The sequence below is a fragment of the Haliotis rubra genome, unplaced genomic scaffold, assembly GCF_003918875.1.
Source record: "Haliotis rubra isolate DU_JTF1 unplaced genomic scaffold, ASM391887v1 Scf50, whole genome shotgun sequence".
In the NCBI taxonomy this organism is placed as follows: domain Eukaryota; kingdom Metazoa; phylum Mollusca; class Gastropoda; order Lepetellida; family Haliotidae; genus Haliotis; species Haliotis rubra.
The window spans coordinates 1,652,883-1,666,031 of record NW_025767191.1 but is presented as its reverse complement, the minus strand read 5'-3'; the positions used below and the strand labels follow the sequence as shown (position 1 = coordinate 1,666,031).

Genomic DNA, 13,149 nt, shown 5'->3' with positions numbered 1-13,149 from the left:
AGTCGACATACAGTGTACCAGTGGCTAAGAGAACATGATATTCGAGCACGTCGACCCTACCGCGGAGTGCATCTGACTCTTCAAAATCGACGTCGTCGATTGACACTGGCCAGGACAGTTCGACGTTGGCAGATGCGTGATTGGCGGCGTGTGATGTTCACCGACGAGAGTAGGTTTTGCCTGTACAGTAATGACGGCCGACCTCTTGTTTACAAACGAGCAGGCGAACGTTTAGCTCCGAATTGCGTTCACCAAGTCCGAAAGTTTGGAGCCGATGGCGTGATGGTGTGGGAAGGGATCTGCGGCGATCTCTAAACGAATCTTGTGATTATCCATGGCAACCTCAATGCTCAAAGGTACAGGGATGAAGTTTTGCGACCAATTGCGTTGCATTTTATCCAGCAAGAAACACGTGGCATTATCTACCAACACGAGAACTAAATCAGTGTACATTTGCTGTAGAGTTACTCTATTGAAATTAAACGCATGTTCATTTATAAATGCTTTTGTTTTCTTTTCAAGTTTATTCAAGCACACTGTATACTTTCTTTTGGGCACTGATTGTTAATCGTGAGTCTCCTGGACCCCATCAGGTTGCAACATCTTACCATGTCCATTGAGTTAGTAAAACATGACTGTCCACATTAACGAGGTTGTCACTGACATTTGGATGAATCTATGAGTGAGTGACACTGAGTTTTCCGAGAAGACTACACTGGACTAGAGGTGAGTGAATTTAGTTTTACACCGCACTCAGTAATATTCCGGAGGTCTGTAAATAATCGAGTCTGGACCAGACAATCCAGTGATCAACATCATGAGCATCGTTCTCTGCAATTTGGGATACGATGACATGTGTCAAACAAGTCAGCGATTCTGACCACCCGATCCTGTTAGTCGCCTCTTAGGGGGCTAGACGTAAACACTTTAAGGCAGTGGAGTTATAATGGCACTGTCAAATTATTTAGCAGTGGTAACTGAAATAAAGTGATAATAGTCACCTTTCGGGGATTGAGTCTCATCCGGGTTTCGAGCCTACTCTCTCTTACCGTTGTGTGGGTTAGAAACCTGACGGGACTCAACCCTAAGAGTTCTAAAATCTGTACGTTACTGAGAAAGTGTAATCCTTAATATAACAAATGTTACATTTGAACATGTTCGAGCTTTGCATAGTAAATTAATAACAGTGGCCAGCTTCCAAAACAAGGCTATGGTTTATATCCAGAGTGACAGTTGTGATCATCACACAAATGAGAGAGACATGCACTGTCCCACATATATGTTCTAAATGATACCTCCTATATCAATGTTGGATTTGTCTTTGCTGTTAGAAGATTCCCCGCTGCATTTGATCCCCCAAAACATGTAAATACAGTAGCTTCCACACCACTGTTTACACAATATAGTAGTACAGTCCTGACAAATAGTTTCACTGAAACACAATGTTAAGAGTTTCCACTGACTCATAACAAAAACAATACAATGCTTATACAACCTCGCCTTGGAAAACACTGCACTGCCTTACATCACCCGGTCAGTACTGTGTCCAACAATGCCTGTGAGCGCAGCGTCATGGGCGGTGGGTGCTGGGTCTGTTTTGTCCACGATAGTGCACAGGGCAATGTTAATGTGGGAAGCCGCTACTTTCAATGCAAAATCAAAATGTTTATTCATGTATTGTGGTGTATTTATTGATATTTCTGTTGTGGGTGTTGCTTCCATAACATTGACACTTGGGAACATCGGAGCCATGAAGCACTTCCACCGTGCACATCCCATTGAACCCTATGTCAGATACTAGCCACAGACCCAGCGGAACAGGAGGCTGCCTGCTGAAAAATCGATATGATTGGTTGCAGACTTCGACCACGTGATCATCATGTGACATGCCCAGTGCCGACTTCCAGGACACGAAATGTGAGCACGATGCCGGCCAGATATAATTACTGGTCTGAAAGGTATTTCTTGGTTTTCATCACCCCTTGTAATTACAGGTTGTGTAGGAATCAGACAACTATGTCAGGCGTGTTCGGACTGACGGGCTAGTTCCCTACTTGTAGCACAAGCCTAGTTATTGTTGTATGCCAATCCGGCGGCTTCCTGTTTGGCTGGTTATCGATCTAACTCCATTTACAGATCTGTTGGAATTCACTAGACCTTTAATACCAATAGCTCTCCAGACGTTGGGAACAGATAGGTAAGACATACACTTTTTGTAACTTCATTCTACATAATATTTCCACGATTCATGCGTATCGATTATTGAACCAGTGGACGATATGTCGCTGCATGGTGTTTCGGCCATAGCGGTATGTCCATTGACTATATACCAGGAACACCGCGGTGTAAGTCACACACTAATACATGGTGTACATAACAGTGTCAATATGACGTCACCTGGTCAGCACACCCCTGCCTCTATGTACGCGTGCATCCATGTGTGCTGCAGGCTCCGGTTTCGTTGAGATGTGGCACAAAGGGATTTGCCCGGCTTCTTCTACCGGTGAACTCACGATAGACGTGTCTGATCTAATCATTGATCACTTTGATAAATGGACATACCATACAAACAACACAACAGATACAAGCCTCTCAACAGATGGTCAATGAATTGCGTCAGTTCGTGTCATGAGTTTACGGGTTTTCGCACCTTTTCATGCTGAACAAGTTTGGAATGTACGGAGTATCTAATTGTCAAATCACGCATGTGTAAGTTTTACGGAAAATAGTTTTCTTCCTTATGAATAACTAATAATATCATTCATTATCACAGAACAGTATTTTGTATGGGCATTTTGTAATGTTTCGAAACCATCCGAAATAAAGAACGACGATTAACAAATACTTTTATCCTACGCGGTTATATTTGATTACAGTGTGTATATCGTTTTTATTCCAACCTCTCCACACAAATCGATGACGTTGACGAGTAGGGGATACCTTACAGCCTCGGAGACGTGCCGTGCAGGCGGTGAGTCATACCGCGCGTGTCACACTAGACTGACATCGTCTTCCGTGCTCGGCACACACGCAGATCTCACGCCAACAACCGACACTCACACACACAGATCTCACTCCGACAACCGACACTTACACTCACACAGATCTCACTCCGACAACCAGAGATCTCACACGACAACCGACAATCACACAGACTCGGTAACAAGTACACCCACATGCATAAACACTGTTAAACGTGCAACCCTAAAACACCAACACTGACATGTGTTCGACTGGTCCTATACTGACAAACATGTCTCACTGGTCCCAAACAGACATACAGACATCTCTCACTGGTTCTAAACAGACATGCAGACATGTATCACTGTCCTATACAGACACACAGGCATGTCTCACTGGTCCTAAACAGACATGTAGACATGTCTAACTAGTCCTATACAGTCACACAGACTTGTCTCACTGGTCCTATACTGACGTACAGATGTGTACCACTGGTCTTACACTGACACAGACATGTCACACTGGTCCTATACAGACTGGAATCGGGTGGTCAGTCTCGCTGGCCTGGTTTACACATGTCATCGGTTCCCAATTGCCCAGATCGATGCTCATGTTTTTTATCACTGGTTCGTGTGGTCCAGACTCGATTATTTACAGACCGCCGTCATATAGCTGGCATATTGCAGCGTAAAACCAAACTTACTCACAGTGTCCTATACAGACATACATACATGTCTCACTGGTCCTATACAGACACACAGACATGTCTCACTGGTCCTATACAGACACACAGACATGTCTCACTGTCCTAGACATACAGACACACAGACATGTGTCTCACTGGTCACTGGTCCCTAAACAGACACACAGACATGTCTCACTAGTCCTATGACTCACAGGCATCTAACTGGTCCCCTATACTGACGTACAGATGTGTACCACTGGTCTTACACTGGCACAGACATGTCTCTCAATGACACACAGACATCCTATACAGGCACACACAGACATGTCTCAATGGTCCCTATGTCTCACTGGTCCTAAGCAGACACACAGACATGTCTCAATGGTCCTATACAGACACACAGGCATGTTTCTCACTGGTCCTAAACAGACACACAGACATGTCTCACTTGTCTTATACTGACACACAGGCATGTCTCACTAGTCCTAAACAGACACACAGACATGTCTCAATGGTCCTATACAGACATGCAGATACGTCTCACTGGTCCTATACAGACACACAGACATGTCTCAATGGTCCTATACAGACACACAGACATGTCTCACTGGTCCTAAACAGACACACAGACATGTCTCACTGGTCCTAAACAGACACACAGACATGTCTCACTAGTCCTAAACAGACACACAGACATGTCTCACTAGTCCTAAACAGACACACAGACATGTCTCACTAGTCCTAAACAGACACACAGGCATGTCTCACTAGTCCTAAACAGACACACAGACATGTCACACTAGTCCTAAACAGACACACATACATGTCTCACTGGTCCTATACAGACACACAGACATGTCTCACTGGTCCTATACAGACACACAGACATGTCTCACTAGTCCTATACTGACTCACAGGCATGTCTAACTGGTCCTATACAGACACACAGATATGTCTCCACTGGTCTTATGATGACACATAGGCATGTCTCACTTGTCCTATACAGACACACAGACATGTCTCACTGGTCCTAAACAGACACGTAAACATGTTTCATTGTTGCTATACAGACACACAGACATGTCTCACTGGTCCTATACTGACTCACAGGCATGTCTAACTGGTCCTATACAGACACACAGACATGTCTCCACTGGTCTTATGATGACACATAGGCATGTCTCACTTGTCCTATACAGACACACAGACATGTCTCACTGGTCCTATACAGACACACAGACATGTCTCCACTGGTCTTATGATGACACACAGTCATGTCTCACTTGTCCTATACTGACACACATACATGTCTCACTGGCCCTACACTGACGCACAGACACGTCTCATTGTTCCTATACAGACACACAGGCATGTCGCATTGGTCCTATACAGACATACATGCATGTCTCACTGGTCCTATACTGACACAGACATGCACCACTGTTCTTACACTGATGCACAGAGATGTCTCCCCGGCCATAATTATAGGAACGTCAGGCACTGACAAAGTCGTATTTGAAGTAAACTTCTGTGTTTCATTATATGAATGCAGATGACAAAGCACACTTTGTAGTTGATGTTGCTGTTTCTGTTCCTTGGTAACGATAATGGCTTTACAAATGATCTGATGTAGCATTTGCAGGTTGCTCTTTTTCAAATTTTCCACAACAAAACGGCAGTGTTTGAGCAATGTCTTTCATTAAAGTTCGATACTTGTACACAACTTGAAATGCAAACAGTGCTTTCGAGGACATGTTTGAAACACTGCAATAATAATCTGCTAACTGCACACTGACTACTGGACAATACTGGAGAATACTGGACATGATGGTCGCTAGTGGACACGAGGGCATATAGTGCCGTCTTTGGACACGAGGGCCAATAGAGGACACGAGGACTGACAGGGCCGCTACTGGATACGAGGGCTGCTACTGGGCACTAGGGTCGATACTGGGCACTAGGGTCGCTACTGGGCGCTAGGGTCGCTACTGTTTACGGGGGTCTCTATTGGACACGAGGGACGCCACTGCACAAGAGGGACGCTACTGGACATGACTACCACAACTGGACACAGGGGCCAATACTGGACAAGATGGCTGATAGGACCACGACTGGACACGACGGGTACTACTGGACATGGGAGGCACTACAGGACACGAAAGACAATACTGGACACAAGGACTTATAGGGCCACGACTGGACAAGAGGGCCTTTACTGGACACAAGGGCCACTAGTGAACAGGAGGGTCTCTACTGGACACTAGGGCTTCTACTGGACACGAGGGTCTCTACTGTTCACGATGGTCTCTACTGGACACTAGGGCCTCTACTGAACAGGAGGGCCTCTACTGGACACGAGGGTCTCTACTGGACACAATGGCCACTACTGAACAGGAGGGTCTCTACTGGATACGAGGGCCACTAGTGAACAGGAGGGCCTCTACTGGACACGATGGTCTCTACTGGACACAATCGCCACTACTGAACAGGAGGGTCTCTACTATACACGAGGTCTCTACTGGACACGAGGGACTCTAATGGACACGAGGGTCTCTAATGGACACGAGGGATGATGCTGAACACGAGGGTCTCTACTGGACAAGAGGGTCTCTACTGGACAAGAGGGATTATACTGGACAAGAGGGTTGCTACTGGACAAGATGGACGCTACTGGGCATGATGTTGACATGAAGAGGGCCGATAGTGGATAAGAGGGCTGATAGGGCCGCTACTAGGCACTGGGTTCGCTACTGTTCACGAGTGTCTCTACTAGACAAGAGGGACACTACTGGGCACGATGACCGCTACTTGAAAAGAGGGAGGCTACTGGACAAGACGGACGCTACTTCACATGAGGTCCGATGCTGGACACGAGGGTCTCTACTGGACAAGAGGGATGATACTGGACACGAGGGCTACTACTGGACATATTGGCCACTACTGGACACGAGGGACACTACTGGGCAAGAGGGATGATACTGGACACGAGAGTCAATACTGGACACAAGGGCCTCTACTGTACACGAGGGACACTACTGGACACGAAGGCTGCTACTGGACACGAGGGACACTACTGCACACATGGGCCATTACTAGACACGATGGCCACTGCAGGACAAGAGGGCCGCTACTGGACACATGGGCCACTACTGGACACGAGGGACCCTACTGGACAAGAGGGATGATACTAGACACGAGGGGCAATACTGGACACAAGGGCCGCTACTGGACACAAAAGACAATAATGGACACGAAGGTTGCTACTGGACACGTGGGCCGCTACAGTACAAGAAGGCCGCTACTGGACATAATGTCCTCCCTTGAACAGGGCCGATAGTGGACACAGGGGTCACGACTGGACAAGAGGGCTGACATGGCCGCTATTGGGCGCCAGGGTCGCTAGTGTTCACGGGAGTCTCTACTGGAGAAGAGGGAAACTACTGGACACTGGACAAGAGGGACAATACTGGACACGAGGGACGCTACTGGGCACGGTGGCCTCTACTTGATACGCCGGACACTACTCGACAAGAAGGCCGATAGGTCCCCTACTGGGCACGAGAGTTACTACTGGACACGAGGGCCGCTACTGGACATGAGGCACACTAACTTGGCATCGGATCCTTCTAGACGCGGGAGTCCACCCAACGACGAGACCAGTTCGAATGGCAAGATGTAATGTGACCTTGTGAAACTCCCTATGTGCGACGTGGTATAGATGTTCTGTGTGATGACCTAAATACAGAGGTGTATGACGCTATTTCTGTCGTCGTATGCAACCTCTGTATGATATCACGTATGACGCAGTATATAATGATTTTTTGCCGTTGCATATGACGTGTGTGTTGTATATGTAACGTTGTATTTGCTGATGTTGTTTATGACGTATATGGTTTTGGTTCACGTATATGACAATGATATGTGCGATGTCTATGATATGTATGACATTGTTTTTGACAATACATGTGAAGTGTATGGGTTTGTTTTACGAGCGTGTTGTCTATGACGTGAACGACATTGTGTTTGGCGATGAAGTGGGTGTTTTTGTTTGACGTGTATGACAGTGTGCGTTTTGTATAAGGGTGTTTGACGTGTGCGTTGCCAATGATATGTGCGGCATTGTGTTTGACAATGTGTGTGGTGTCTAAGGGTTTGTGGACGTGTATTTGTCTATAACTTGAGCGATATTGTGTTTGACGGTGTATGTGAAGTGTATGCGTTGTCTATGGCGTGAGCGATATTGTGTTTGACAGTGTATGTGTAGTGTATGCGTTGTCTATGACGTGAGCGATATTGTGTTTGACAGTGTCTGTGAAATGTATGCGATGTCTATGACGTGAGCGATAGTGTGTTTGACAGTGTATGTGAAGTGTATGCGTTGTCTATTACGTGAGCGATATTGTGGTTAAAGTACACTTGTAATGTCAATGCCGTTATCTCCGACAAATGTTTGACGAAAATGATGTTGCATTAAACTTTGAGTATAATGTGCCGTTTTATTTGTTCGTATGGATTAGGGTAGGGTGTTGAATAACATGCTGTGAATAACGTTGTATATGTAGTGGTATTCGAGGTGTTTAACCGTAAATACCGTGCAGGATGTGGATATGTGACGGATGTTGCGACGGTTGTTGTCTCGCATGTTGTTAGGACGGCGTTTAGGATTTTGTGACAGATGTTGCGTCGGATGTTGCGACGGTTGTTGTGTGGAATGTTGTGTAGGATGTTGTTTGGGATGTTGTGATTGCTGTGATGTTATGTCAGATGTTGTTATGGATGTTGTGTCGGTTGTTGCATTTAATGTTGTAACGGATGTTGTGGCGAGTGTTGTGGCGGTTGTTGTGCTTGATGTTGTGTTGGATGTTAAACGGATGTTGTTATGGATGTTGTGTCGGTTGTTTCATTTGATGTTGTAACGGATGTTGTGGCGAGTGTTGTGGCGGTTGTTGTGCTTGGTGTTGTGTTGGATGTTAAACGGATGTTGTTATGGATGTTGTTGCATTTGATGTTATGATGGATGTTGTGTCGGTTGTTGCGCTTGATGTGTGTCGGAAGTTGGACGGTTGTTGTGTCAGATATTGTGTTGGATGTTGTAACGGATGATGTGACGGATATTGTGACGATGTAATGAATGTTGCATAAGATGTTGTGATAGATGTTGTGTCCGATGTTGTTTCCGATGTTGTGACAGTTGTTGCATTTGATGTTGTGACGGATGTTGTGTCGGATGTTGTGTCGGATGTTCTGTCGAGTGTTGTGGCGGTTGTTGTGCTTGATGTTGTAACGGATGTTCTGTCGAGTGTTGTGGCGGTTGTTGTGTCGGATGTTGTGTCGGATGTTGTGTCGGATGTTCTGTCGAGTGTTGTGGCGGTTGTTGTGCCTAATGTTGTAACGGATGTTCTGTCGAGTGTTGTGGCGGTTGTTGTGCTTGATGTTGTGTCGGATGTTGTGTCGGATGTTCTGTCGAGTGTTGTGGCGGTTGTTGTGCTTGATGTTGTAACGGATGTTCTGTCGAGTGTTGTGGCGGTTGTTGTGCTTGATGTTGTGTCGGATGTTGTGTCGGTTGTTGCATTTGATGTTGTGACGGATGCTGCCCTTGATGTTGTGTCGGATGTTGGACGCATATTGTGATGAATGTTGCGTAGGATGTGTCAGATGTTGAGATGGATGATGTGTCGGTTGGATGTGCTGGATGTGGTGTCAGATGTTGTGACGAATGTGTTGGAAGTTTTGTCAAATGTTGTGACTAATGTGTTGGATATTGTGTCAGATGCTGTGTCGGGTGTTTTGTAGGATGTGTATACTGCTGTCTCTGATTTTTTCCCTTCTTCTTCTAGAGTGGCTGCCACTGACAGCTGAAACATGTCAACACCTTCGCCGTCCAAGTCGACACAAGCATCACACAAAACACGACGTCGTCACAAGTCGGGCTACGTGGACGACTGGCAGTCGGGTAAAGACTTCTCGGAAACCAATCTTCACATGCTGGAGACCGAGTCCCTCACTGACCTCAGCTTCCGAGTTGGTGAGGAACGCGAGACCGTCAAAGCTCATAAATATATCTTAGTGAGTCGCAGCTGTGTATTCAACAGGATGTTGTGTGGCCCCATGCCCGAGAAGAAGGAGGTGGAAATCCCGGACATTGACCCGGCTATATTCAGGAGTCTCATCAGGTAATACCTGCGCACAACACAACACGCACTCAGCTGTACCGTGTACAGACAAACCGCACCCACTTACACACGTGGTTTCTTTTAGAACATTTGAATTGAATCAGAATCATATGTCATGGCAGACAGGTGTGGTATGTTTCAGTGACTAGACAGGTAACCCATTTACACACCTGGATTTATTGCTCCTGTGTTGATACAAGACTTCCTGATCAAGCGTAACTATTCAACTCACTGCTTTTCTTCTAATGCTAAATTACATACACATGAAAATACCAATTCTTGAGACTGCATTACCTCATTTTACATACGATGGTGCGCGTTCGATAGTTAACTGGCATGTGTTGCCTCTGATCGCTACATTTGATCTATATATGATATATCATAGAGAGGAAGCATCTTAGACTTTCATCTTGTCATATACTCCTCACAAAAAGTTAAGCAACACAAATTTGTATTCTCATTAAATTTTCATTTATTGAATTTGCAAATCATGGAATGATGCAATAGAAAGGTGAAACATGTCCACGCGATTAACAATATGAAATGAAATGGTTTTGAGCAATAATAGACTTACAAATCATCAAAATCATGTACCCGTGAAACAGTCGTGCAAAATGTGCTGCATTGATGGAGCAAAATGTTAACTTTAAGATTCAAGTCAGTTTTGGACAGGGAAGCAGTGTTCAGTAACGCGTATGACCACGATGAGCACAAATGCAAGCTTCTACACGGCTTTGCATTGACCAAATGAGCCTTTAAAGTTGCTGTTGTGGAATGTTCTGCCATTCTCTCTGTAACGCCTGCTCAAGGTCATCCAGAGTCTGGGGGTGAACATGGAGACCGTAAAAACGACTTCCAATAATGTCCCAAGCATGTTCAATGGGATTAAGATCAAGTGACCTTGCAGGTCAGTCCATATGTGTGATGTTGTTGATCTAAACAACATCGTTAACAACACTTTCTCGGGTAGTATCATCCATGGACGGGTATTATCATCCATAAAAATGAAGTAAGTAACCGCGTGTTGTTCAGGGGAATGATTACAGGTAGGTTTACACCGATCTGGGTAAATGCGTGAAGAGTGGAGCACATTCATGTCACACATTTTGCATGTTGTTTCTGAGGGTGGTTGTATTCGGGTGATGTCGTCAATGTTGTCAGATTAATCAATTTGACAGTCACTAAAGGTTATTCTTTGAAAATATTTGTTGCTTAATTTTTTGTGAGGAGTATATATAATCCACATATCTCTCTAGGTTCTTGTACACGAATGACGTCACCATCACACCAGACAACGTGATTGGTCTGTTGTACTCCTCCAAGAAGTACAATGTCAGGAGTCTGGAGCAGCGGTGCCTCCAGTTCTGCGAGATGTCACTCACCGCTGACAATGCATGTACCATCCTCCAGCAGGCTTGCCTATTTGACGAAGAGGGGCTCCAGGAGAAAGCTATGGATGTCATCAAGCGAGAAGCAAAGCAGGTTCTCCAATCCGAGAGCTTTCTGGAACTGAGCCACGAGTGTTTGGACAGGATCCTTGCTAACGATGACCTCAAGGCGGAAGAGGACCTTATCTTCGGTGCTGCCATCCAGTGGGCGGAGGCCGAATGTAAGCGACAAGAAAGGGACGTAACTCCTGCCGAAAAGCGAACTGTATTAGGTCAGTCACTTTATCTTGTAAGGTTCCCGTTAATGAGCCAGAAACTTTTTGTCGAGAAGGCTAGAGGTGCGGGGGTGTTGACGGATAGTGAAAAAGTAAAAATATTAGAACATTTTACCTTGACGGAACTCCCGGTCGAACCATTCTGCACAAAGAAAAGAAACTCATTGAAGCCTATTCGCTCAATCGAAAGATTCGGATCACGCGGCAGGTGGACAGGAGCCAATCCAGTGACGGATGCCATTACGGTGTCATGCAGTAAGACCGTCAAGCTGCTGACATTTCTGTTGTTCGCGCCAACCAGATCCGGAAGCGGAACACTCTCCGTGCTCATCTCCATAGAAGACAAGGAGCAGAAGGTGATCCTCCACCATTGTTGCGACCGCGAGATCTCCACAGGAGATGATCAGTTCAAAGTCATGCTGCCCGCGTCTATCCTTCTCCACCCTGACACCAACTACAGCGTCAGTGTCACCATCAAGGGGCCAAGCAGGTACTGGGGCATCATGAACGGCTTTTCAGAGGTACACGATGCAGACGGGGACGTGACATGGAAGATTTCCCATAACTCCAATAGTTCCTTCTATAACAGCGTCACAGAGGGTTATATATCTGGGATGCACTTCATAGTGGAGCCGTGAAGGAACAGCTTCAGGTGATGCGTCAGTACTATCATTTACACACCGATGATATTAAGTAAGAGGTCACATCTCTTCCCTTTATAGTGTATGGTGACCCTTTGCTCTGAGTATTGTTGCTGATTTGACATTCCTTGAACGTGATCTAAATCACTTTACTTACTTGTGTGGTGTTACACCAAGACCTGCTTTGCTTCCAGCTGTGTTCAGTGTAGGTGCAATCTTGGTAAACCAGGGTGATTTTACAGTGCTACTCCTGTGGGTGCATGGTTCATCCGAGGTTACTGTTGACTCCCGTACTTAGTTGCTGTGCATGTCATATGGGCAGAGCGGGTCATGCAACAATCATTTGTGATGCAGCAATTTTGAGCATTTATGCAATGATATAATTATTTTGTAATTTATCTCTCTAACGATATATTTTCTGTTAGTATTTCACCGCAGTGATATTTGTGGATGATGAATCTTTATTTGCCTATTTTATACCTCAAGCTGTGATTACTTGTTGTGTGATGCTGATATGCAGAACAGGACTTTTACATGTTGCGGTACCTGCAAAGATTGTATAAAATGAGCACAGCGCTAACGGCATTATGTTACACTATAACACGGTATAGAATGTACACTATACAACGGTATATATAGGTGCACCACATGCACTGTTATATTATGTTTTATACCTAATGTAACGGTATGTGTGTGAAAATGAATAGCGGCGTATATGTTACATGGGATGAGTAAAGTCTTTAGTTTGTAAAATGATTAATTCACTCACAAATTATTTAAAGCTATCCATTTTATAGACTGGTACATGTTACAGATTGACTGACGTCATGCATTCTACAAATAGACTGAAACATGAAATCATCTTTTGATAAAACAAATTAAAATTAACGATTAGTCATTCTCCTAGATGATAGTTAGTGACTCTCCTTGGTGACGATTAATGAGTGTTCTTGGTGATGATTAATGAGTAGCCTTGGTGACAATTCCTGATTCTCCTTGGTGACGATTAATGAGTCTCCTTGGTGA

General features: G+C 45.1%; 1 protein-coding gene across 1 annotated transcript; it reads left to right on the top strand.

The window, feature by feature from the left end:
• The first annotated feature begins 1,895 nt into the window (after positions 1-1,895).
• Positions 1,896-13,149, top strand: LOC124291843 (BTB/POZ domain-containing protein 3-like). Its single transcript, XM_046728913.1, has 3 exons — positions 1,896-1,958; positions 9,484-9,819; positions 11,076-13,149. The coding sequence occupies exons 2-3, from the start codon at positions 9,509-9,511 to the stop codon at positions 12,118-12,120; spliced, it is 1,356 nt and encodes a 451-aa protein (XP_046584869.1). The 5' UTR covers positions 1,896-1,958; positions 9,484-9,508; the 3' UTR covers positions 12,121-13,149.